This window comes from Ambystoma mexicanum, chromosome 7p, assembly GCF_040938575.1.
Source record: "Ambystoma mexicanum isolate Mex_15411 chromosome 7p, UKY_AmexF1_1, whole genome shotgun sequence".
NCBI lineage: Eukaryota > Metazoa > Chordata > Amphibia > Caudata > Ambystomatidae > Ambystoma > Ambystoma mexicanum.
Window position 1 is genome coordinate 383,767,340 of NC_090939.1, and position 27,684 is coordinate 383,795,023.

The 27,684-nt window shown below is 47.5% G+C and overlaps 1 protein-coding gene across 1 annotated transcript in view; it reads left to right on the forward strand.

Annotated features, from left to right (window-relative positions):
* The window catches only part of HSPA13 (heat shock protein family A (Hsp70) member 13), a 106,417-nt gene that overhangs the window by 36,154 nt on the left and 42,579 nt on the right, over positions 1 to 27,684 (forward strand). Inside the window, exons 2-3 of the mRNA XM_069636421.1 lie at positions 20,433 to 20,773; positions 21,218 to 21,431. Of these exons, the coding sequence (XP_069492522.1) occupies positions 20,433 to 20,773; positions 21,218 to 21,431 (555 nt within the window). The remainder of the gene's footprint in view (positions 1 to 20,432; positions 20,774 to 21,217; positions 21,432 to 27,684) is intronic.

Consider the following 27,684-nt stretch of genomic DNA (forward strand, 5'->3'; position numbering starts at 1 on the left):
GAGATGGCAAGAGGGATAGACATGGGACGAGACACAGAGATAGAGACACGAAGCGAGTGAGTGAGTGAGTGAGTGAGTGAGTGAGAGACTGGGCAAGACAGAGAGACATAGGGATGAGCCAGAGAGAGTGGAAGACCCAGGGGCGACAGAGGGAGGAATGGGGCAAAGACAAAGAGAGAGGTAGATAATGAGGGAGAGAGACACAAGGGGCGCGAGAGAGTGGGAGGGTACTTTTTGACTGGCTTCTTTAAAGTAAATTCCAAACTAACTGGAAAACAAGGAAACCCCTAGTTTCTGTCAAAGTTAGCAGGAATAAAATCCTATCTTATGCACCCATTCCGCTCCAGGCTGCTACTTAACTGGGAACCTGAATTCAGTCTACTTTTTGTCTTTTCAATTTAATCCTTCTATAGTTCATGATTACATTTTTAACAAACTTTCTCCAGCTTCATTTTAGTTATCACTCATACTGTTTACAAAAAGATCTACAAGGGCCTAAACAGTTACGAAAGACACAAGAAATAATTGCCTTATTAACTTCATAATTATAAAGGGTCTGCAACATCAAATGCTCATTAACTCATAAGGCTCATAATCGCTACCTTCAGCAGATGTAGTGACTGTACAATGCAAGACAGTCACTTTGAGCAACTTCCAGGGTTGTGAGGTTAGGATGAAGTAAGCTTCTTCCTGCATTGTCGTTGGGGTGCGGTCAGGAGGTAAATGTGGAGGAGGGACAGGGAGCGGCCTGTTCCTTGTAGTTTGGGCTCCTAGAGCCCTTTAACGCCCTCCCTCAGCTTACCTCGTTGCTTGGCCATATGGGAAAGGGATTTGTGTATTGTGTGCTGTGTTTTGGCCGCTGGCCATGTGTGGTCACTTATACCGTTGCATATCATGTTTTTGAGCAACGTGGTTCGCTGACTTTCCCACCCTCTATTTGGAACTGTGGGGATTGTTGTAGTACATGCGAGACAGCGTCCTGCTTGTCTTTGTGGTGTGGATAGATGGCAGCCGTGCATGCACCTGGGCCTGTGGTTTGTTTGTGACAAGCTGTGTCTGGTGGCAGTATGCAGATGTGGCCAGTTGTTTTATTTGGTGCCTGGACCTTTTAGTGCTTCGGGGTTGGATGCTATGTCAAGACAGGAGGCTTCATATTATGCATTACAATCTTTACTTCTGAAACCACAGCAGCAAAGAAAAAACGTTTATAAACAAAAAAGTTTGAATAACAGAAACTAAATGGAGTTCAAAGTCAATGGAAGAGGGGCACCCCAATCCAACATGGAGGACAGGTCATGCCCTGCAGATGACCAATGCGCATGGACTTCTCCTCTATATAAGTCATTTACTCTAATGCCAACTCCTCTTTCTTTGCTGCTGACCCCACAGCTAAGTCACTCCTTCTTGTTGTGCCTTGCATGCTAGTCAGTAGTTGGCCTTAATATATTGGCCTAGATACATTGTGTAGAATGTATTGTGTAAACATTTTTTGTTTCAAATTCATTGTGTTCATTTTAAAGTGACGCTGTACTGCTTTGGGACATTGTTTCCTTTGTGCATTGGAGGGTTGCTGAGGCCGCATGTGACCCCCGGTTTTTATTAGCAGTTTAGTTTTGTCACACTGGTAGCTCTGCTTTTCCTCAAGGTTTATTTTATACAAACCCTACGCGCGCTGGCCTGTCGGAAGCTTTTGTTTCAGACCCGATGCGCGTGAGCTGTTTTAATTTAATGTTCGCCCTCTGCAGACCCGATGTGCGCATGTCGGTCAGAAGCTTTTACTTCAGATCTGACGCGCACGGGCCTCTCTCTCTTGTAATTCTCACTTTAGCAGTTCAGCGCTGGTTCCCAATAGCTCAACCGGTAGAGCATGGGCCTTCCAGCAACAACATGCAGGGTTCAAGCCAACCCTCAGACATGTGAAAGTACAATGGCGGCCCGCCCACTTCAGGTCAATCTCGCATGGGCCTGCCGGAAGCTTTCGCTTCCGACCCGACGCATGGCGGGGGCCCTCAATTTAATTACATTTTATTTCAATTTCTTTTATTTAATTTGAATTGACTTACTTGTTTGAGCGTCGGCTGGCCCTCCTTCCTTCCTCCCTCCCTCCCCAGGCACCACGTGCCCGTGCATGTCAACGCTTTAGCTTTAGACCCGACGCGGGAGGGGCCTTGACTAAGTTTTATGCGCTATCCCAGAGGAGGTAGCTTAGTGGTAGAGCGCATGTGGTTTTTTTCCCTGCCATTTTTAGTGTAGTTTTAAAAATGTGAATTTTTGCTGCCAGTGACCCGCCCCCTCCAGACCCAACGCGCAACCTGTCAAGTTCGCTTTAGGTTCTGTGCATGTGGGAAGGTCGTTTTTTATTAAATATGGTATATTATTGTATTGACCCTTAATTTCGGGCACAGGTGATCTACCTTCGCTGAACGAGTGCCACGTCCTGCTCGGCTTCAGACCTATAAGGGGCCTTGACTTCCTTTCCAGCCTCCATCCTACGCTAGCCTTAGTATTTAGTAGGCCCATTAACAAAAATTCAGACGATCACCCTTTCCCGTTGTGTGGGTTTTTATTTTCCAAATAAAGCTCCCTGTAGATACTTTATTAATAAAAACATGTACAAGACAACTCAGTCCATCTGCTTCCCCTAGGAATTTCTCCTGCCCAGGAAGGGGTCAGAAGCGTAGGTTAGAGGAGTCCCCACAGTCCTAGTATGTTCCTCATTGGTCTGGTAGCTCACGATTTTCTGGTGCTCCCCACAGTCCCTATTTCTTCTACAGGTAATTTGGAGGACTCTACTCTCCTTCAAAAAGGCACTAAAGAACTGAGACCCCTTCTTCTTTTCCCTCAGCTAAGGGGCAGTCCTCGGATGCACTGTCATCCTCTTTCCTGATAAGTTGGCCCTCACGACATAGACCCAACAGTCCATGGTATCTTTTGCCCTAAAAAAGGGGAAAGACCCCAAGAAGGGGGTACATGAGGACTGGGAGAGTGGTAAGGGTGTATTGGGCCCGGTAACCCATATTTATCAACTGGCTGAAGAGGAAAGTAACCTCTAATTTCCCTATTGACGTGCAAGTCCTGCAGGGCTGGATTTTGGGATCTGTTTGCCTGCTTGGCAGCGCCAATGCCTCCATCTCTAAAGAGCAGCGTAAGTTCCCCCCTCATGTGTCTTTATCTCAATATGGCATTAGATAAGACCAATATTAAAGATCTTTGCCCCTAAGATTTCCGTTTGGAAGGGATAGAGCACGCCCTTATAGCCGTTCCTCCCAAGGCTCTACCTGTCCCAGGCAATACATCAAGCGGTATGAACAATTTCTCCTCTGCTCGAGGAGTACAATCCCAGTTTTACCCTCAAGGGAGTTCATTCTCAATTGGAGGACGGGCCAGCAGGGCACCTCCAGACCCCTGGAAGTTGCGGTTAGTAGGAGGTTTTTCATTTTCAGTCTATTATTCCTTATCAGTTTTTCCTTTACCCTTCCTGGTGTCCGGCAAAGCCAGACAGGCTTTCATGGATGTGGAGATCACAAACCTCATTTTTTGAAGGGATGGCATCCCTTCACAGCCTTTCCGTTTCTGAGCACGATAACTCTGCTCCCAGGACCCTGGGGGGGGGGGGGGCGGTTCGCCCAGTTGCTAACTTTTGAGCCTTATGCTCATTGGTGGTATATCATTACTTCAAAAATGAAGGGGATTACTCTTCTCATGGATTTTCCCCCTTTCAGGCGGATTGCATAATTAAGTTATACCTCAAAGATGCGTACCTGATGGTTTTTTCTGTTCTTCTTCAGTACCAGTGCAGGGCTCGCACTGGGCAATTTTGCCTCGCGTCTGTTTGCTTTTCGTCCATTCCCTGACACTTCACCAGGTAGTAAAGCCGCTGATGGCTCACCTCGGGTCCAAAGAGACTCAGATAATATTTCCTCTTACATAATATACTTATGTTTGGCTCAAGACTTCTCAGTTTCTCCAGACTCCTATGGAGTTAGCAGTGTCCCTTCTACAGTTATTGGGGGTTGGTTATAAATGCAAAAGAGTCCATGTAAGCCGGCGCAAGGTGTCCAATTTCTGGGCTTCAAGGGGGACCCCAACCTCTGCATCCTTCTCCTTCCGGTCTGCAGGTTTTTCCTAGCTAGTGAAGGAAATATGTTTCCTCCTCAGGGAGGGGAGGGTCTCCCTCAGACAGATAGCCAGGACTGGGGGTTGTGACCATCTTCCATCCAAGTTATCTTTCCGGCCCTCTCTATTACAGGGCATTACAACACCTCAGCATCAAACATCCTTGCAGGGGTCTGTCTTTCTTGTGGCTGTTTTTTTTTTCTGTTCTCCGTGGGCAGGTTCAGACTCCTTTAGTGGTTCAGACACGTAGCTGCCTGGTTAGCAGGGCAAACATTTCTGTTCCCTCTTCGGAGGTCATTTGGGAGTCTGATGGCAGTAGAGTGAGCTGAGGGTACCAGGATAGTTCAGGTTCCACAAGCGGAAGTTAGTCTGCTTCTGGGAGGCTCCTGCATATTAACTGTTTAGCGCTGCTAGCGGACTCTCTTTTGTAGTCTAGAGTCTTCTCAGGGACCGTGGGATTTATGGTATCCTCCGGATGGACTATGTTTCGACTGTGTGATACATCAATCATCTGGGGGGAACCAGGTCCAATGCTCTAGCACATCTCAAAAGGGTATTTAGTTTGTGTCGGGATCAGGACGTTACCGAAAGCAGAGCATCTTCTGAGTGTCAGCAACTCTGTCCAGGATTGGAATTCCAGACATCTCCATGACAAGAGTTTCTGGATGTTGGACGGTCTCTCTCTTTGCCAGGTTCTTGTCTTCGGGTTCCTTTTTATGTAAGTCTCATTCCCTCTCCAATGATAGCAAAGTCCTTGTTCACGGGCACAGGAAGCTGACAACGCTAGCGTTGGTTGCCCCCCTTTTTTGCCTTTCCCAGGTGTGGTTCTCAACTTTCTGGGATTAGCGGTGGATATTCCTCGTCTTCTTCTCTCTCTCCACCTGAGGCTTCTCTCCGACTCGTCGGGTCCCTCTGGAGCTGGTCATTAGGTTGCTCCTCTCCCTTATGGCTTGGAAGATTGCAGCTCTTCCTGGTGTTTCCAGGGGTTTTGCAGGACTCTATCTCTGTCATCCTGGTTTTCCTGGGCGGTCTCTACTAAGTCAGGCTACTCTTCAGCATGTGACTGCTGGGTTAGCTGGTGTGGCTCTACTCTTCCATCCCGCTTCTACCTCCAGTAGTACTAGTACATTTCTGGTGGAATTGATTTAGAAAGGCTGACAGGTATATAAAGGGTTTAGATCTATCTGACTAGGGACATGTTGCGGTTAAGAGTGAGCCATGGGATATGCACTTCTGGGTGCTCAGGGCCCTCAAATCCATTTGCATTAAGGTCCCACCTAAAGCTAGGTTTTTTGTTCTATGGGACGTTAATGGGGTGTTCCATTTCTCCCGCTCTTGGCCTTCTAATGAAGATTTGTCTTTGCAACAACTGTTCTCCAGGATAGCCAGGTGGTTATGTCTTGTTGTCTATTACAAGGTTTTTCTGTTATCAAAGCATTGGATGTGGGCAACAAAACGTTCACCCCTCAGGGAGTAACTTTCCTTATTTCCAGAAGAACAAAGTGTTTACCTTTGTACTATTATTATCTAGGTTTTCCACAAGCTGGTATGTCATTAAGTGTTTGAAATGTTTTGAGTTGAAGACAGAGGCCCATTGTCCTCCTAATGCCTCTCAGCTGCTAATTCTATAGGAAACCCTTTGACCGGTGTCCCCTGCCCTCTTTAGCCAGGTCGATTCAGTGGGTTATGAGGGGCGCTGGAGTTGACACTTCCTCCTGGGTTCTTTTCAGTTAAGTGTGTTATGGCATCTAGGAAAGTTTCCTGGGGGGAGGGGTTGCGTAGAGAGAAATCTTGAAAGCAGCTGATTGGTGAAGAAATCAAAATATTTTTTTTTTTATGATCTCATTTTATTATAGTATCATATTGATCATGTGACAGCTAATGTGATGCAAGGACTTCAAACAAAGCCTCTTGTCTTGACATAGAATGGCTAATCCCCCTCACTAATGTGAAAAGGGGGTTTAGATTCTATTAAAGACAAGGAGGCGAGTATTAAACCACCCACCCACCGTTTTTGTTTCTTGTTCTTACAGCTTTGGGGTGAGATGTTCTGTTCAGGAGTGTTTCGTCACTATTACAGGAGGCGGAGAGTGTGTGATCCTGGAACTTGCAATATATCATTTGGTCTTTGCAGTGGGTGTCTGATGCGAGACAGCTGCAGAAAGAGGAGTTGGGATTAGAGTAAATGACTTGTATAGAGGAGGGGCCCATGCTCATTGGTCATCTGCAGGGCATGACCTGTCCTCCATGTTGGATTGGGGAGCCCCCCTTACATTGACTTTGAACTCCTATTTAGTTTCTGTTATTCAAACTTTTTTGTTTATAAAAGTTTTTTCTTTGCTGCTGTGGTTTCAGAAGTAAAGATTGTAATGCATAATACTCGCCTCCTTGTCTTTAGTAGAATCTAAACCCGCTTCTCACGTTAGTGACGAGGATTAGTCATTGGAGGGTGCAGTGGACGGATTGGAAACAGAGGGAATAGTTGGAGGAAGCCTCAGTTTATTAAAGCCAGAGCTTTGAGGCTTTGGAAAAAAATAACATGGTGGAACATTGCAGGGACCAGCCATGCAGTTGACACCTGGCTAGGTGCTTCGGTCCAATTTGTCTTTGCTTGTGGGGGGGTCTTGTAGCAGACTGTTTGCGTTGTGGTTGTGGTTCAGCATGGGCCAGTGTGTTGGCGGAGGGAGGCCCACACTGTGCAGGTCACCAGAACAGTGAAGTTCTGACTTGCTCACGCACGGAGCCTAGTGTTGGCCACCTTCTGCCTTGCACACCGGGCAACTCAGGCTGAGCATCGCTGCACATTGTCCACTATGGGGGATGGGTCTGCCACGTGTGGGGTTGCAGTCTCGCAGGTTGCGTGGTCACCTGGACCAGCTAAAGCCTCAGAAAGGAACGCAGAGCCACTGGGAAATTAGCTTAACAATGCAGTGGGAAATTGAAAGCTGCGCCTGTTTAGGAACACTTTAAACTTGTGGCGTACACTAATTGAAAACGCAGTTTAATGACTGTGTAGTGCTTAACTTCCATTCGTGTCCCTGCAAATGAAAGGCTCTTCGTGCAAGAAGTGCTTTGTTCTCGAAGATGACATACACGTTTTCCTAGGGCTGCCGCTCTGTCCGTGCGGGTAAATGCCCTCGCTCTGTGTGGTGAATCGTTCTTGCGCGCTATCCGTCAAGCCGCTGCGCTCTTTGTGTGCTGCTCACTTGGTTTACTCTCCGCGGGACGTGCGCTCCCTCTGTCCGAGAGAAGAGCCAGATTTCCGCTTCCCCTGCATGTCATAAAACGACCGTGTTTGAGTGTCTTACTGGACAATGAAAACGGTGGCTACATTATAATCCTGGTTTCACATGTTAAGTGAACTGCACGTCGTAAATTCGGCCCACAATGCTGTGTAATTCATGGCCCGGGGGCCAGATTATATACATTTTGCACTGGTGAAAGTGCAAAGTTTGCACGGTATTGGCACTAGGGCAAAGTTTGCCCTATTTTGAAAAACACTGGGACACATTAGAAAACTATTGAACCATGACAAGTGCAATTTCTCATGGTATAAGCAACAGGGCAAAAATTGCCCTTGGGCACAAAAGACACATTTTCACTGCATGATTGCACCAGGGCAAGGTTTGCCCTAGTGCTAATACGGAATGGTATTCGCACTAGGGCAAACTTTGCCCTGATGGAAAAACACATCGGAAATGTTCTTTTTTGCACTATGGCAATTTTTGCCCTAGTCCTTATACCATGCTAAATTGCACTTGGCATGGTGCGATAGTTTTCGAATATGTCCAAGTGTTTTTAAAAATAGAGAAAACTTTGCCCTAGTGCTTATTCCGTGCAAGCTTTGCACTTGCACTGGTGCAAAGTTTCTGTAATCTGGCCCCAGGTGTCCATATGCTGCAGAAAGCCAACATTTAATCTCTTTCAGGGAGTTGATGCTAGGCAAGGAAGCGAAGGGATAAATATATACTCGTCCAACGTTAGGTGAATCATGCTGTATACCATTTTCCAGCCTGCTTTCAGCCCAGGGCCCTAGTGCCCCATATATTCAGTTAAAACGCCAGGAGGCTTCTTGCATTGACGTATCATTTATTTATTTATTTTTAATATTTGTATAGCGCTTTACAGCCCACGGGCATAAAGGCGCTGTAAAAAATATCTATGCAGGTTTGCTTCAGGGTTACAGTAGAGCGGCCCAGTACAGTGGATTAATTCAGTTGCTTAGTTTACAGTGTGTTGCATATCAATGTACAGTACATAGCAAGATAGACGATGGCAGAGAGGGGGAGGCGAATCAAACAAAAAGCCCCCTCTTTAACGCCTTACGGAAGGCTGTATGAGATTCGATCATTCTGAATTGGGATGGGAGGGTGTTCCAGTAGGTTGCAGCCAGGGTTGGGAAACTGGAACCACCGGCTCACACTCTTTGTGTAGGAGGAACAATGAGGCGATTGGCATATGCAGTTCTGGAAGGTCTAAAGGGTGTTTTTGATGATCCTTTGAGCTAAGTAAATGGGTGCTAATCCATGGAGACATTTGTGTGCAATAGCCAGTGTTTTGAAAAGAATCCTTTCTTCAACAGGTAACCAGTGCACCTGCCTTCTGAACCCAGAAATGTGAGCCCTACGTGCGATACCAGTTGCGGCCCTCAATGCGTTATTCTGAGCTACTTAGTTTAGCCAGATTCTTTTGGGACGTTCCAGCAAATGGAGCATTGCAGTTATCCAGCCTGGACCCGATGATGGGCCTAGCAATGGTGATGCAGTTATCTTGTGAAAGGAACGGTCTGACTGCATTGATCAGTTTGGAATGATAGGCAGCTGAGGAGGCAATGGCATTAACCTGCCTCTCCATGGTCATGCTAGGTTCAAGATGCACACCCAGTGTCTTGATAACTTGAGACAGTGTGATGGGAATGTTATCTATTGTGAATGAGCCGTATTGCGTGCCCAATCATCACCTACTTCCATTTAAGAAAAACATAGTCATAGGCGCCCCTCTACGAGAACGAACACGGCCCATTGACCTGTTCTTTGGGAAGGTAGCCACTCGAGAGTCAGCAGCCACATTTTAGCTCACTGTACCTTTCACAGAAGGAAAATATCAATTTGCACATCAGTCTTTGCCCCACCCACATGGGCAGTCCAGCACCGAAATGCTTTGGCAATTCCCTTCTGAACAAGAGTACCAACAGCAACCCCATACACGTGCTTCAGCCTTGTTGGGCATCATCAGTGAGGTGGAGCTGTGCCACTCTGAGCACAGTGAGCAAGGTAACACGCAGAACCCCCTTTGTTTTTACTTCCATTTAAGTGTTGCATTACCATTGCATGGGGCATCTTTGAATTTAACATTTAAAAAATGAATTCCAGAAAATAAATAATTACCCTGAGGACCGAAGGGCTGTGGATCTTACTGTTTGCTGTGGCGAGTGGAAGGAGAAGGAGAAGAGGGTGTTCAGGTGCGTGTGCCTATACCTTTAACAGCAGCAGCAGACCTGGTCACCTGACTCTGGTCACAAGGTATATAAGGCCGCCTCTTTCACCCTTGTGGCGCTAAGCCCTGAGGACCGAAGGGCTGTGGATCTTACTGTTTGCTGTTTGGCGAGCAGCGTAATCGCACAGGATAACTGTTACCCGAGAAATGGACCCATCAAATCTACATACGTCTAAGGTGCCACGAAGGACTAGAGCACAAGTAAGACAAACAGCAACGACTACCATGACCCAAGCAAACATCATCAGAAGCAACAAAAAAGTGAGTGAATATTTTTCCTGCGGGTCGCAATCTGGTAATACTGACTTAACTGATGTCAACGCTGCCACACAGTTGGAAGAGGTGTTTGAACCCGTGCAATCCACGGACGAGGTTGCACCCATTAAGCAGAACTCGCCATCGTCCCTGGCTCCTCCAGTGTTGGCTGAACTCAATTCACCCCCCCTAGCCGCCCCATTTCTCCATGTACATCAGGCGGAGGAAGAGGGGTGCATAGTTATAACATCCTCTAACGAATCGACAAGGGCAAAGAATAACCTTGATATGGCGAGTAATACGAGCACATCTAACCTGGATGAGCCGACTAGCAGTGGCGCCTTGCCGCCAGCGTTGTGCGCGGCGGCTGCTGCCGGTGTGGCTGGAGGCGTCCCGGTTACAGAGGGGGCCGCAGCGGACTGGTGGTCCAGTGCAGCGTCTGACTCTCCTGCCGCGGAGCTCGTTGATGACGCAGGTGGGCCGGCCGGGGGGGGCGCGGCCTTCAGCGGCAGCCAATGTCACGTGTGGGGATGGTAATGTGGGCGTCCCGGGGCTGGTGTTGCGCCTGGGAGATCTGGCTGCCGCGGTGACTGACGCAGCAGCGTCTGCTCGCCCCGAGTTCCATACGGGGCTGTCCAGTGGAACAGACAGTGCTAGGTCTGCCAGTAATAACGCTGAGCCCAGTGAGACGACCGTTTGGCATCAGAATTCGAGCCCGCTTACACCCCACGTTATAGAAGCTGCCCCGTTGAGCAATGACAAAAGAAACTCACTAGAGGTCGTCTCGGCCGTGTTACAGAATCTGATTAACTTAAATAAATCCAGATCGTGTAAACGGCCATCTGTATCTACCATAACAGCCGAAATATCTCCAAAAGCCCCTCAGAAAAGAACATGTACGAATGTCACCGAATTAAATCGTGATATATGGGGATCGAGCAACTACAAAAGAAGCAAAGCATGCACTGCAGAACCGCCTGAGAGCCTTTTTCAATCTCAAGATGGTAACGTTGTCGATTCCCAGAAAAGAATACCGATCCCACACACGAGCGGTCACTCTAATAACAAGAAATCCCAGTTCGGTGTAAGGGAAAGTTCAACTTGTGAAGTGACGTCTGATGATTCGGAAACATCAGATTCCTCGATGGGAGACCGTCCCTTCCCAAAGATAAGGAGGAAATGGGCCGGAGGGAGGCGTTCTGCTCCTGAGACAGAGAGGAAGATAGCAGAAGATCGAACTGCGCCTTGTGTTCATGTACCCTCTAGCGATCTCATGATGACGCTTACATCGCCAAATGGCAATCTCGATGGCACCTTTTACTAAGTTATACGAATCCTTGAGCGACAATGTCAAGGACGTCACTACGTTACTAGCCTTGTTGAATTCAAAACTGATCCATCTTGAATCAATGCAAGAGATAGAGAGACATAAACAAGAAGATGTATCGCACCAAATTTTGGCTGGCCTCACAGCAGTAAAAGATGCAAAAAAGAATGACATGATTGATAAAAAATTATTCGCTGAGGTTGCAAAGGAAGCCTTGTCCTTGTTTCATAGATCACAAGTTATCAAAAAAAGCAAAGACCGGCTGGGCGACGAAAATCCAGAAGAGCCGGGAAGTAAAGCCCTGCCCCCTAATGTGGATACATTTGCAAGTTCCTCACCGTCGGCTAAGACGTCGCCTCTACGTTCAGAACCAATCCACCAATTGAAGCAAGTCCTCCAGGATGATAAGGCAGTTGATGCTGTATCAAGTGAGGTGATTAACATCTCACATGAATCACTGAAAGACAGATCACATACGCTGGAAATGGAGGCGCATAAACAAATGACTGTGAGTGAACCTCGGGATAAAAATGTTGGCCAAACATCTTCTCTTGATATTTCCTTTAACACAACATTCCTGCAAACAAAAAATGCATTCAATCCAGCTTTAGGGGACGTGCAAATGGCCTCTGGCGCTTCTATAGTACAGAAAACTACAGAGTTGGCCCCCGAGCTGCAACTCGCAAAAGTGGCAACTCCAAAGCCTGTAGGCTTGTTTTCCATCTTCGGAAGCTTAGACAACGAAGTGCATTCGCCTGTACATGCTGGCAGAAAGTCTGGTAACGTACAAGTGAAAATGCAAAAAAACATGCCTGCCAGAAAAAAATCGCAACTAAAAGGAGCTTGCAAATTTCTGCAGAACCTAAACATGTTTCAAATAGTTGACAAGGCCATTACTACCAGCTTGAAATTAGCGGATACTATTAAGGAGACTCAAAATGCTCATCACGAATTGGATGACTTAAAGTCCAAGGTGTCGCAGAGTCCGTCGAATGATGATGACTTAGTCATACAAACAGAACTCTTGAACATGTCAGTGTATGAAGATAACAGCGATCCTGATGATGAGGCGAATAAAACTGCTGATGACATATGCGCCGTTCAAGAAGTGGGTACTTCTTTAGCTGGTAAAAACATGAGTAATAACCCTCAGAATCCAGCCCCAGAAAATCAAAGTTGTCCTAAGTTGGAAGCACAGCAACGTGAAACTCCTTCAACTTGCCCCAATCGAGTAACCAAAAATAGAACTTGCGAGATTATGCCACAGGTTAACGAGGAGCCTGACATAATCAGAGAGCAGAGGAGTCCAGTTTTCCTGACCTTGCATGCGAAAAGGGAAAGACAAAGGCTTCAAGGCCTACTTATGTCTCAAAAATCTGATCTAACTGGGCCATTTGCCAAAAAAAAAGAATCCTGTTCAGAGGTGTCCCCTGTTTTTGACGCCATTACAGAGAAATCCCAGAAACTGGTCTTTCATAAGGCCTCCCCGGCGACACTAAATCTGAAAAATAAGACAGCGCCACATGCTCTTAGACAAACAGAACCCTCATTGCTGATCAAATTAGTGCTTGAGCGTCTGGAGGGCGAGGATAAACTAATTTTGAACAGATCAAATGTGTTAAAACTGCTTCACTATGTACCTCGACTTCGCTCTTTGGAGTCGAAAGACTTGAAAATAATCGAATTTCCTGAGGAACGTCGCACCGATAAGGTGATTATACATGTAAATTCCAACTTAATCGCAAATGCAATCTTGGAGGCGAATGAAGAACTACTATCAATGGGCTTCGACACGTATAAAGCGAGAAACCCGGAACAACGAGAAAATGATAAAGATGCGACGATAACTGAGCTTGGCGATATCCAGTTTCCCATGAAATGCACGTCTAAAGCTCACGAAGAGGTGAGAAAACTAGCTCAAGGAGAATCAAATCGGCAAGTCCATCCTGAACAGATCGATCGCTCGTGCACGGCCCAGTTTCCATCTCTTCCGTCCCAAGGCTGTACGGCGGCAGAAAAGAACCCGCATAGTCGAATGGTCCCAATGGAGAGAATTAAAATTACCATTGAAAATGGGAGATGCCCAGGAAATTACGTGCCATCACAAACAAATAACCTAAAGGAACCCGAACGGGCGGAAGACTGGAAATGGATGGCTGTGGCCTTGAATGCTCATTCGATCAGCTAACGCCCAAATATTATTACCGAGCAGGAATGTTCCTTTGCCTCATGGAACACACGCGGTTTTTTACATCTTCTAAACAACAATTGGGCACAAGATCTTCAATTTATTTGTTTACAGGAAACCTGGATGTGCGAACTACCAATAGCTCCAGAGTACGAGTGTGCACTAAATCCAGCGATTAAAGCCGAGAAGGGTCGTCCAGTTGCAGGCCTGTTAACAATGATCAAAAGATCATCGGGCTACCGACTGCACAACTCAGTTAATTACACTGCATTCATTCAAGTCTGCGAGATACGCAAAACTGCTGCTGCTGCCAATGCTTGTGACGCGATTTATATCATTAATGTATACTGGAACCATCAACGGACTGGTTCACTGCCATTCGTCGACCAAATTACTGCAATCCTTGATAAGTTGATGGAATCAAGCAGTGGAAGCGCAGTGATAGTTTGTGGTGATCTAAATATCGATTTCTTCAAACCTCGGAATTCCTCTAAAAACCGCTTGGCAGAGATATGGAGAGAAGAGATGGAAGTGAGAGGGCTCGCGATGTTAAACGGTCACACGCAGGGTGACATTCCAGCTAAGTCCACATGGCAGCGCGATGGGCAAAGTTCCACTATTGATTACTTTTTTGTATCCGATACGTTGCATAGAAAAATAAAAACTATGAAAATCCGCTCAATGCCTAACAGTGATCACGATATGCTGGAACTTAGATTCCTAGACACGAAAGGCCTGCAATGCAAGAAGTGGAACTCCAAAGTATTGGTGGAATCCAATCGCCTTCGCTTAAAACTGAAAGAACAGGACGTGGTGAAGATAAGCCGCCAGTTTAAGGCAACGGCGAAAGAGGTTGAATATACGCCAATTCTGTCTCAGTTCAAAAGCAAGAATCTTGGTCTCAAAAACCAGTCATTTGCGAAAAAACATAGCTTTGACCTCACGATAATGCAACGGAAAAGATCCATGAGAGCAGAGATTCGAAAAAATAATCAGGGCCCCAAGTCTGAAAGAACAAGCCTATAAAAACTGGCTTAAAAGTCATCGAGTTGTACTACAGCAAAACGACGCCGAAGCAATGATGAAGATGCTCAGGAATAAGAACAGTGGCGAGTTCTGGCGTACCATCAACTGCATGGAAACCTCACAAATGGCTCTGCAAGCGTGCCCAGTATTAGAAAAGGAGTGGGTCAAGCACTTTACTGACCTATACTCCAAAGACATTGTTCCAATCTCCAACATAACCTCATGGAACCTACACTTTACCAAGGATGAAATCCGAGAGATAATTGTGAGAGCTAAAAACTCTTGTGCGCCCGGTCCTGACGGGTTATCTAATTGTATGATCAAACAATTTCCGGACCTATGGACTGACATATGTTATGATCTATTTACGAGAATCAACCAACAAAAGCAAGTCCCAACCTCTTGGAAGACTGGCATTATTGTGCCGATCTTCGAGAAGGGGAATAGAGCATCACCAAAAAACTATCGCCCGGTGGCCTTGCTTGATGTGTTGGGTAAGATTTTTGCATCTCTCTTGCAAGTGCAACTGACTAACTGGGCCAAAACAGCGAAAAAAATAGATGAACGACAAGCGGGCTTTGTGAAATTTGTTGGATGCTCGCTAAACCTGCTGATTCTAAATCTGCTTAAAATGGAAGCCCTAAGAACGAACATGAGAGTGTATCTTGCCTTCGTCGACTTTTCTACGGCCTTCGATATGACCGATCGTGAACTGTTGTGGGAAAAACTAGAGTTGTGGGGTTGCCCGGTTGGCCTACTAGCGGCAATTAAAGATCTCCACACAAACACCTCAATTGCCATTCGGTTGGATCCTTCAGGAACGTTGTCCACCCAAATCAAGACACTGAAAGGAGTGAAGCAGGGTTGCCCACTAGCAGCCGCGCTTTTCAGTCTATTCATCTCCGATATCGGTGAAGCGATTCAAACAGTGAGATCCTTTCCACCTAATCTCAAGGGATCGAAGATAAACTGGCTGCTGTACGCAGATGATTTAGTAATCCTGGATTTAACACCTATCGGGCTCCAACGCAAACTTGATGCTGTACAGAACTACGTTTACCAGAATAATTTGAAGATCAATACATCTAAAACAGAAATATTGGTGCATGAGAACTTGAAAACGAGTCACAATTCAAAAGGCTCAAAGTATGTATGGTCTCTAAATCAAGAGAAATTACAGATATCAAAAAGTGTAAAATACCTTGGCATGACACTTAATTCCAGTATCTGGGAGGAGCCTTGGGTAGCCGATTCAAAAAGGAAATGTGGCCAGTTGGCCTGTCAAGGTCTGGTAATTCACAAAAAATACGGGCAATTTTCAATGATACCATTACGCAACTTTTATGAACAAAAAGTAGTACCAATTCTGGTATATGGTGCAGAAAATGCCTTTGGTTGTCCATCAACACATTGGAGTTCACTAGAACATATGTTCTGGTCAAAGACCCTAAATCTACCACCTGGAATCGCAACTGCCTGTATACGGTATGAATTAGCATTAATCTCTTTGCATGCGAGAATATGCTGGAATCAACTTGCACTATTTCGAAAAACGTGTGTAGAAGCGGGAATATTTCAATTCCAGATATTTCACAAGGCGGCATCAGGAAGTCCAGATATCCTTTCTCAATGGATAAAACGCTGTGAAGATCTTCTGGTGATCAACAACATCAGCTTGCAAATGCTCCATAGTAATCCTGCGGCCGCAAAAGTGCGACTATGGCGTGCTGACTGGATAAATACATGTCGTGAGCGATTGATGGCTAATGCGATGACAGACTCTCCTATGGAAGCAAGAGGGTACAACATCTTGCAAAAATATTTGTCCCGCTTTCCAAATGCAAATGCAAGAAGATTATTTTTACTGTTCCGGTTGAATGCATTAAGAACTAAAGAGCGAACCAGTTATTGGGCGTGTAATGCGGGACAAACCTCTACTTGTCGCTTTTGTAATAAGGAGCTAGAGTCCTTAAAACACTTAGTCCTCTTCTGCTCAGCTCTAAGAGACGCTAGATCAATACATCTGGGCCAATGGTCAGATGCAAATCGTTCTGCGTGTGCAGAAGAGTGGTGGCGGAAAATGTGGAATGGACTGGACATGAAACTAATCTTGCCCTTGACTTCCTTTCTGGCTATTATCGTAGCGAAATTAAAAGAGAACGCAGGCCAATAAGGAGCCGGAGAAAAGGGTTGAGAACTCTTAAAAACCATCTTTAAGGGGAAATCTGGGTGACTATCTCTGTCCGAAGGTATGGGGAGAACGAAATCGATCCAGTCGGGGGCATTGATAAATGATGACAGAGTCGGTAAAACTCTTGTTTTGTGTAGATGTTTGTGCAATATTTTAAAGGTTTGTTTTAAACCAATAAAATTAAATAAATAAAAAAAAAATTACATGACCCACTCTTGTGTGCTGCTAAGCTCTAGTGGTGGTACGTTCACCTATGGCATGCAGGCCTATGCTGCAATCTTATTTGTGCCCACTAAACATATGGGGATGTCGACCATGTCAGGAATAGCAGTTCACTATTGAAAAATGTGCTGTCCTGGCTTTACCCTAATCTGGGCTAAAACTCGAATCTAGGCACTTCTACTATCGCCACAACCCCCAACCTCCTGCGGTGTGAATAATGTCCCCTCATCACTGCCAACTGAGGCTATTCAATGGACGTGACTGTGCTATTTTATACACCGTGTTGTACTTTATGGGTGTGTGCCTGCTGCAAGTTGAGCGCTGTGCTTCCCTTCGTTTCCGTGTCATTTGTCAGGCACAATAGCAGGGTTTTGCAATTAAAAGCTGAATGCCCTGACAAAAACCGGAAAGAAGAATTGAACAATTATGCATGCTTATTTCTCACTTGTGACCTCACATGATATGGTATGGTAATGTTTATTTGTGTAGCGACGACATGCAGATTATCAGAACCAATCCATGGCCAGCCGCCAAAGAAAGTCACTGTGTGCACACATTTTGAACGGTTTGGACGGTCCTCAGTTTTTAAATAGAATTCCCAATATTGTGTGTAATATGAGTCATTTATAACACGCCTATAGACAAGTGTTCCTAGGCATGACAAGGGACGGAAGACCAAGGGAGGGCAAAACAACGATCTTACTAGGCCTTGTGTCATTCAGATTGTGCAAGTGCGATAACGCAAAGTGCAGGGGAAGTGCAATCAGGGTAACATTTCTGAGTATGTTCAGCCAGTGCAGTGCAGCTCTGGGTAAGTGCATGCCGGCAGGGGGCTGTAGGGTTACAGTTACAGCCCCTAAGTGTGCTGTAGGCCCGGAGGCAGTGCAGGGGTGACTGGTCATGGAGGAGCCTGGTACCCAGTGCGATTCTGAGGGGTGGGGGGGGGGGGAGAGAGAGACAGAGAGAGAGAGAGACCCAGAATGCCTTGTGGAACAGACCCTTGCAGCCAGTGGATTTCAGGGCTGGAGAGGTACAGTCCCTGGGCTTGAGGCCAAGTCTTGCAGTCCTGTTGTGGATTAGTTGCAGAGGGTGGAGAGTAGAGGAAGGCAGATTGAGAAAGAGGCTGTTGCAGTAGTCCAGTCTAGAGATAGCCAGGGCTCTGTAGACAGTGAGCTCCTTGGGTAAGTGAGAAAAGGAAGAATACCTTTGAGGAGGTGCACCTGGTAGTGGCCTTCTTGGCAAGGTCTGTGATGTGAGGAGAGAAGGAGAAAGTGGAGTTGAAGATGACACCAAGGTTTTTTACCTTACAGGAAGGCGAAGGAAGAGGTCCCTAAGGAGGGCAGCCAGAGTGAGGAGGGGTGGGGGAGCGGGAGCATGGGTCCCAGTGAGCAGGATCTCAGTCTTACTGGCATTAAGACAGAGATTGTTGGAAGCACACCAATCCTGAATCGCGGATAGACAATCGGGAATGAGCAAGAGAGGGGAGGAGGCTGAGGGGAGCCTGAAATAGAGCTGAGTGTCATCTGCATAACATTGAAAGTTAGAGGAGAAGGTAGAGATAAGGTGGGCCAAGAAGACATTGAATAGCCAGGGTGAGAGGATGGAGCCCTGTGGAAAATCACATGTGGAGAGAAAGGACCCATGTTGGACCTGGGAGGGTCGGACCTAGAGGAAGGAGGGCAATAACTCCAGGGACTGATCCCTGATGCCCACGGACACTATTGATCAGGATGGCGTGATTGACCATGTCAAAAGCAGAGGAAAGATCAAGGAGGATGAGGACAGAAGGAGGGCTTGATTCGAGATTAGTGAGCAGATCTTCACGAGTGTTCAGGGGAGCAGTTTTCATGCCTCTGGCTGCTCAGAAGCCAGACTGATGGTCATGGAGACAACCAACAGATTCAGTGTGGAGAGTAAGCTGAGAGATGGCCAGCTTTTCCATGAGTTTGCCCAGGAAAGGAGTGATGGAGATCAGGCGATAGTTTGCCGGATAGGTGGGATCGGCTGAAGGCTTTTTCAAGAGGGGGTGCACAAGGCAGTGCTTGAGGAGAGAGGGGAAAGTTCTAGAGGCAAAAGAGTGATTGCAGAAATTGGCCAAGGCTGGAGTTAGGGTGTCAATGTGATCCTTGATGGTTCTGGAAGAGCAGGGGAGCACCTGTTTGGATGACACTTTCATGGATCGGTCTTGTCTATAAACCTTGACAGGTTTCATTGATCCTTTGTCTAGAGTGCTCTCATTGTTAGTCTTAGTTATTAGGGGGCGTTTTAGCTCCATCTATAAGCCCAAATGATTGCATTGGAGTTCAACTAGAAAAGTGAGATGTGAGGAGCGGCACATAGTTTGTGGGTGTTGAGTTATTTACCCACCCATTGCCCGGTCAAGGCCATGCTAATCGCTATGGCCATTCCAACCCACTACCAGCCCCGTCCCACCCAAAACACAACCACCTGGGAAATCTTTGAGCTAGCTATATTATGCAGTAACATCAAACTCTGTGCTGTATGTAGCCTGTCAGTGTTCTTTCTAAGCATTCTTCTGAGAGTTAATGGGTAGTTTGCTGCTGTAAAGGAGCTCCCGGTGTAAAACAAATATTTTAACCAAGTTTGCCTTTAGCCACTTCATTTATCCACCAACCCGACGCCCACTCTGTGGCCCCACCTACCAGCCCTACCTCCACTATCTCTACCTGCACCCACCCTACCCTCACCCTCTACCCCAACAACCCACTGCCCTTTCCATACCCTATCCACCCACTCTACAACCTCTTTTTCTACTCAACCCTACCACCTCCCTTTACCCCACCCTACCCCACCCTACCTTCTGTAACCCCCTCTCACACTCTTGCTTCAGTTGTTACCCTCACTCATCCCTTTCTCGCTCATATTTCCTGTTGCTCATCATCGATGGCGCCCTCTATCAATGTTTCCTCCCTTACTCTATTCCTATTCTCATTCTATTGCACACCTGCACATTGCATCCACCTTTTAAACGTTGCACTCTCCTTTAATCCAGGAGCCTATAAATGCAAAATGCAAAGAACAGTAAACGCCATAACTATTGGCATTGAAAATGCTTTTTTTTAATTATTTTTTTTTATAAAAGTCTGTTTGCTGAAAAGGAACAGACTCACGTTTAATGCAATAGTATGTTAATATGGATCAGTCTTAGATTGATTGGTAGTCTTCTTCTTGTGCTTTGTAATTAGATTATACTTACTTTTTATCAAAAGTGTGCCCTAAATTAGCAATCCCCTTGTGCCCAGGGCATAAAAGATGGAAAGAATCCTTTTCATTTTATTTTGTCCAGGGTGACATTTTGGCTATCATTTTCTGAACTGTACATCGGTGTCCAACGGCTGACTTGTTTTTTCTTGTCTGGGAAGGGGAATCTAACTCGCTGAAATGTCGTCATGGGGCAATTAGGAATTCCCAAACCCAGTAACTATGCAAAAGTGGGCAACATTGAAAGCTCTCTAGCTAATCTACTTCGCCCTCACTGCTTGACCCAGGCTACCTTCGGCTACCACACGACCACAAAAATGCATATGTGCAAAGCCACATTGCGCCACATTTTTACGTTTGTGTTGTTTTTTTTTTTCTTTCTTTTTTAGGATCTGCCGTTTTGGCTCTTCTGTTAGCTGGATATTTGGCACAGCAGTATTTACCGCTACCCACACCAAGAGTTATTGGAATTGACCTTGGAACAACGTATTGTTCAGTCGGGGTATTCCACCCTGGCACAGGCGACGTGAAGGTCATCCCAGATGAAAGCGGGCATCAGAGTATTCCAAGCATAGTGTCATTCACCAAAGGAGATGTATATGTAGGGTATGATGCATTGGAGCTGGCAGATGCCAATCCAATGAACACAATCTATGACGCCAAGCGGTTCATAGGCAAGAACTTCACTCCTGAGGAGCTAAAGCAGGAAAGTAGCAGATATCAATTTAAGGTAAGTCATGGCTTGTGTGCTGCAGTTCTAAATTAAGTGTGCATTTGGGATGTCATAAGCCTTTAAAAGGCATGTAAACATTTCCAGCAGGGTTTGCACTGGTACTTTCTCTGGTGGCATTAAAAATTAGCTGAATTTCTAACTTTTCAGGCGGGGTGCAAAATGTGCACCCCCCACTAGCCGTTGGCTAGTGATAATTGACTCTTGGCGAGTTAGAAATGGGGTGCTGGCTATATGCATAGAAATGAGGTGGCAAGTGACTTTTTAGGTCTGACTAGTAGCTTGCATTGTGAAAGTTTGCACCCTGCTTTCTGAAATTACCACCCTTAATTCGGCAATTGCAGCACAATATATGAAACTATGGATGAACTTGCTGATTGTCCAATGGATACCGAGTTGCAGGCGTTTGTCTAAAGATGCCTTGCTTGTTATCCTTTTTTACAGGTTTTACATAGCAATGGCAATGTTGAATTCTCAGTGACCACCAACGAGACCTTCACAGTTACACCTGAATATATTGGATCCCAGCTCTTGCTAAAGCTAAAGAAGATGGCCGAGAGATATCTGGACATGCCGGTGTCCAAAGCTGTCATTTCAGTGCCAGCTGAGTTTGATGAGAAGCAGAGAAACCACACAGTTAAGGCAGCTAACCTTGCAGGTATTTATTTACACTTTTCTCTTTGCGGTTCTACTATGAGGCTCGAGTTGAAGTTCTGCGTCCATAATTGATGCAGTTCAGTATGTTACTCTGCGTTTATCAAATTATAGTTTTTTAATTGGCATTAAGATTCAACAGGCCATTTTCAAATTGGTGCATTTCATGTGCTGATGTAGCATGTTGTGTCTCTATAAATGTATATAATTATGATACTGTTAGTGTTTTACATGACACATCCGAGCATAGAACTGGTTGGGGAAGAACAGGACATTCATTTGGATATATATTTGTGGTGAGTTTGAGTTTGTTTATTGAGTTTATATAGCGCTTTACTCCGAAGCGCTTTACAGAATAATGAAAGAAGCATATTTACAAACCTGAAACAAACCAGTGGTACAGTATGTAGAACAATTGGCTCAAAAGCAGGGCAATAGAGGGGTAGGGTACATGAGGTCGGTGAAGGGGGTGTCCATGTCTGATTTTGAGGTCAGCGGGAGTGGGAGGAAGGGGGAAGGAGGGAGTCCTTGCCACCAAAGCTGGTTTTTGCTTTTTTAAATCTGAGCACCCCAATGATTTGTTGGTAAGTGTGTTCCTACAATTTGTAAATCACCTTTGCAAATGACTACTAAACTGCCTGTTGGAATTGTATTTTCCCAAAAATGTAAAAAATCGTTTTTGGCAATGATTCACATTTTACTTGGAAGTGTCTATCACTGCCAGTTTTGCCAAATAAATGTGCACTTTAAAATCAAGTCGATTTGCTTACGGGATGCATAGCTCTAAAACTTTAAAAAGAAGTTGGTGGAAAAAATTGTCCAAGAGTCAGTCCCCGTTGAAAGGACACACATTGTTTAAGAGTCCGGGATGACTCTTCAGGCTGCACAGTCCATTAAAAATTACCTTGGTACATTGGGGGCTGTGTTTGCCTGAATGTTCTTGGTTCTTTTGCTTGCATCGATAACTCCTTACAGCAAGGTCTTAGTGCTGGTCCCTCGACAATAGAAAGTCAGAAGTACACAAAACTTGACCCCCATTCCAAACTCTTGCAGGCCTCTATGGTAGAAAAGGAACAGAAAATGTGCTAGATAATGCACTGTTAGCAAAGTGAGAGACCCAGAACACAGCACAGCTGTTAACAGGAGGCGAGCCATAGGTGTATATATGTTACCTGCATCGTTGATAAAGTAAAATGCCTGGGAGTAGGTGGGATCAGGGAGATTGCTAAAAGAAATGAGTCCATTGGGAAAAAAATTGACTGAATGTCCCAGTTAAAAGACGCATATTCAGGGCGTGGCTTGGAGCGCCACCGATGCGGTCGCTCCATTAAAGCCTCCTGTGGATGACCCGCCGCTGCTGCGAATATCATGCTCTTCTGCCCTAGTTCCGTGCTCGCCAGTACCATCTGAGGTGACCGGAACCACTCGAGCACAAGGAGGTCCAGGCTGACTGACTAACGCGCGTGCGTTATGCCTGAATTTGATTCCCAAACCCTGCACCCGGTGCCTGCTGCGAAATCCAAGATGGCGGACACCCGCGAAGCCTAGCGAAGAGGACAGCCCGAGTTGGGAGGAGCTGCCGGAGAGCCAAGAGGTTGGGCACACTGACTCCCGAGAACGCAAGCAGCCACGGATCCGCTTACGGCGACCTGCCTGGGACCAGGAGAAGGCTGAGCCGCCCAGGAGTGAGTGCCGCGGCGGCATTTATAGCTGCGCAGCCTTCGGGGGCCTTCCCACGCCCGGAGTCCCGACGAGGGCGGACGGCGAAAGAGGAGCTCCTCCTGCCTTCCCCTCTGCTCCCGCCACACTGCCCGGGCCCCGAAGACGGGAGCGCCACAAGCCTAGCCCAGCCGGGGTTTAGGTGAGAGAGCCCACACTGCGGGGGTGCAGCAGTTGCATCCCGTTTCTAGAGATCACTCGGGCTCCACCCCGGACCCCCGGCCAGCTCGTATATCCAGGCACAGGCCCGGGGGGGCTGGGACCTCAGAGGGGAACCCCCCTCCCGCACGCGCATCCAGCGCCACAGACCTGCTGGGTCATCGTCTAACCAGCCCTTCCGGGAGCTACCAACTACACTTAAAGGACTCGGGGGGCCCCCCTGTCACAAACCTTCTGCCTCCTCCTGAGACCCTCCCTAACAGTGAGGGCCGTCTTCCACTGGCCTGGACTGCAATTACCAACTACAGGGGGTCACTCCCCTCAAGCGGCCCTGGGGCACAGCCCAGAAACACCGGAACATAGCCCCCTACGAAGAGCGCTGACTCCCCCCCGCCGATGAGAGGTGCCAGCTCTTAATAGAGCGGGCCCTGGAGCCGCACACCAAGGACTACAGCGCACCCGGGTGGGGTCTCCCCCCCCTCCTAAGGCGCGGAGCACATCGACACCAGCCCGGCTTTCTCCAACGCGCAGCACGCTAGAGCGTCCCCCAACTAAGCCATAACCGGATACAAACTCCTACCCCCACAACCTTCCTGGGGCGCCCCGGCCCACGCTTTTGCCCAGCTCACTGACCCAGCCCGTAATAAGGCTACAGACCTCTGGCTCCCCCCGGCACAAAACGCCTCACGACAGCCACTACTGGATACACGCAGTCATTCAGTCAGTCAACACACAAGCATTCGCAGGACCTGATCTTTGGAGGTGCCCACCAAGAGGGTTCCCCGATAAGGCCTCCTTCACGCTCTTGGGCCCCCCAAGCAGCCACCAGGACCTTATCGACGCAACCCCCCCTATACAGCTACCATGTCCAGGCAAACAAAGGCCAGCAAAGCCACAGACATTCCCACTATGTTTGCAGGGGCGGACAATGGCAAGAAACAGGACCCTCCCAAACTGACCCCACAGAAACAGGCAGAGGAAAAAGACATCTTTGCTACCAGAGGGGACCTGGTGGCCTTCATGGCGGACATTAAGTCTGAATTTCGCTCCTGCCTAGCCGAACGCACATCCAAAGTAGAGCATACTGACCAGAGGGTAACTGAGGTTGAGCAGAGGCTGGGGGAGATCGAGGACCGCTCACAAGTCCACACTGCCTCCCTCGGAGAAATCCAGCAATCCATCAACGTCCTTCAAGACAAATATGAGATCCTAGAGTTTAAACAAGAGGACCTCGAAAATAGGGCGTATCGCAATAATCTTCGGATCCGAGGGGTCCCATCCTCTGTCCCCGACAACAAGCTAGCGGAATACGTGGGGGACTTCTTTCAAGCCCTGCTCCCGGATTTCGACAAATCCCAACTGTTGCTAGATCGAACCCACCGACTGCGCCCACGCCGGGCAGTGGACTCCGACCCTCCCCCAGATGTGATCACGAGGGTTCACTTCTTTACAACTAAGGAGGCTATCTCAGCGATTAGCCGTACGGGGGATGACCTCTCGTTCCAAGGCAACTCCCTTCAGATCTACCAAGATCTTTCATTGCTCACCCTACAGAAATGGAGGGCGCTCTGCCCCTTGGCACTCTTTCTCCAAGACCAAAAGATACGGTACAGATAGTTATTCCCAACAGCGCTACAGTTCTCTTACCAAGGCACTGTTCGACGAATCAGTCATTTGGAAGACGCAAATAGAATCATGCACCCAACCTCACCCAGGGACACCCCCTCACCGAATCGTGAAAAAGCCGGAGACTTTGAACCTCCCCCTCCCCAAAGCCCAGGCGGTGGTCTTGGTCAAAGATCCAGCGAAACCACAGGAGGAGATAACTGGGGACGGGGCACACTCCAGAGATCTAGGCTACATTAACCTCAACCTAATCACCTTCACCCATTTTGGATCCACCGGCTCATTTTCGAATAAATAGAGCTCTTTGATGGTGGTGGCGGGCCACAACCACGGTTCATACCCACTCCGAGGATGGTTCCAACACTGCATCCTTGGAAACCAACCTTGTTTCTTTTATTGGCCCAGTTGGCGGAGGGTGCGTCTGCACACACAATGTCGGCCCACCCGCTAGTTACGATTACGGCCCCCCGTTGGGGGCGCATGTTAAAACCCCAAGTGCATGATGACACACTTCTAACTCTCATCAGGAATGGCAGTTGACCCATCCCCGCTCGCCCCCACCCCCCTTTCTCCTGCTCAGTCCATGGCGCTGGACCGGCTGGCAGACCATCAAACCCTGAGACTCCTCTCCTTAAACATCAATGGGCTGAACTCTCCTGCTAAAAGGAAATCAATCCTGCTAAAACCTCAGGATGAAGAGGCAGCAGTAGCCATGCTCCAGGAGAAGCACCTGCTACCATCAGATGTTTCTCGGCTCCGCTCCCGTTGGTATCCCCTCCAGTTCTTCGCCTCCGGAGGAACTAAAAAAGGGGGCACTGCAATCCTTTTTCGGAAGGACCTAAACCCGCAGATACTGGAAACAAAAACTCGTCCAGAAGGCCGCTTTGCAGCAGTCAAATGTCTTTTGCTGGGAGACCTTTACACTTTTATTTCGGTGTATGCCCCCAACGTCGGGCAATCAAATTTTTATGACTCGCTGGGGTCCTCCCTCTCACCCTTCATAGAAGACCAAACGATAATTGGAGGAGACTTCAACGGCGTTCCGGACCCCACAAAGGATAGATCGCACCCCCCGGCCCTGAGAGACTTCAACCAGGCACTGAGTCTCCTCTGGATGTTTCGGTCGTTGGAGGTAGTAGACGCTTGGCGGGTTCTTCACCCCACCGAAAAAGACTTCTCCTTTTACTCAGGCGTCCACCGATCCTTCTCGAGGATTGATCTCCTCCTAACTTCCCCTCAGACTCTAGCGTTCGTCAAGGAGGTGACCATCGGGGCAAAAGACCTATCAGACCATGCCCCAGTGATCCTGGAAATCCGGGTGCAGAGCCCAAAAGCTGTCTGCCCACGCAGATGGACTTTATATGATCCGATCCTCAATGAGATGGCTATGAGAGACAAGATCGCGAAATCCATCGAGACCTTCTTTGAAGAAAACCCAGCTTCTGACACCTCTGTGGCGAACACTTGGGATGCCATGAAAGCGGTAATCAGAGGCACCCTGATTGCCCAAGGTGCGGCCTACCATAGGAATAGGCAACACACCCGGATAGCCTTGGAGGAAGAACTAGGGGCCGCAGAACAAGCCCTCAAAAGGAAAGGCTGGTCCGCTAGGGCACAAAAAGTCTTGCGGATTGCAAGGAAGAAATTGGAAGCCCATTATGCGGAACAGACCGCCCTCCTCATGGCCGGGGCCAGACAATCATATTACGCGAAGAATAACAAGGCAAATAAAATCCTGGTGGCCAAATTAGCCAAACGAACACTATCGCAGGCCTACGTGACCCCAAAGGAGTCATCCATTTCTCGGAAGCCAAAAAGCAACAATTAGCGGTGGACAACCTCACCAAGATCATGACGGCCGCCCCACGAAACCAACCACAACAAATGGAATACCTATGTAAAGCTGCGCTGCCGCGGCTTCCTGACACGATAAGGGAGAAGCTGGAGGAGCCCATTACGGAGGAAGAGATTGGGGATGCCATCAAGTCTCTCAAATCACGAGCCCCGGGCCCAGATGGTTTCTCAGCAAGGTTTTATAAAATATTTAGGCCCCAACTGATTTCCCCCCCTGGTCACGCTCTTCAACTCCTTTAGAGATACAGGGTCTGTGACGCCCTCGATGCAGGAATCGACCACCATCCTCCTATCTAAACCTGGGAAAGATCTGAGAGACTTGGCCTCATACAGGCCGATTGCACTATTGAACATTGATGCAAACCCATACTCTAAAATCCTAGCAAACCGCCTGGGTCCCATCCTACCTGAGATCATCCAGCCAGACCAGGCTGGTTTCATCCTACACCGAGCGGCTGGGGATAATATCCGGAGAACTCTTAACCTGGTGGACCTTGCAACCCGGAACTCCCAGAAATTGGTCCTAATGGCTCTAAATGCGACCAAGGCCTTCGACGGGGTGGACTGGACATTCATGAAAAACACCTTGGGGGGCCTTCGGCTTTGGGTCAATATTTCAATCAATGGTACTAGCTAACTATGCAGGCCCGAAGACATTCCTAAGAATCAATGGACACAACTCGGCCCTGATCCCCCTGACCTGCAGGACTAGACAGGGCTGCCCGCTGTCCCCACTGCTCTTTGCCCTGACCATGGAGCCCTTTGCTCAAAGAATCAGGCTAAATAACCTGATCAAAGGCCCTTTGGTCGGCCCTTCGCAACATAAAATAGCTCTGTACGCTGATGATGTCTTACTCATGCTTTCAGAAGCCAGTTCATCCCTGCGACACGCAATGGAA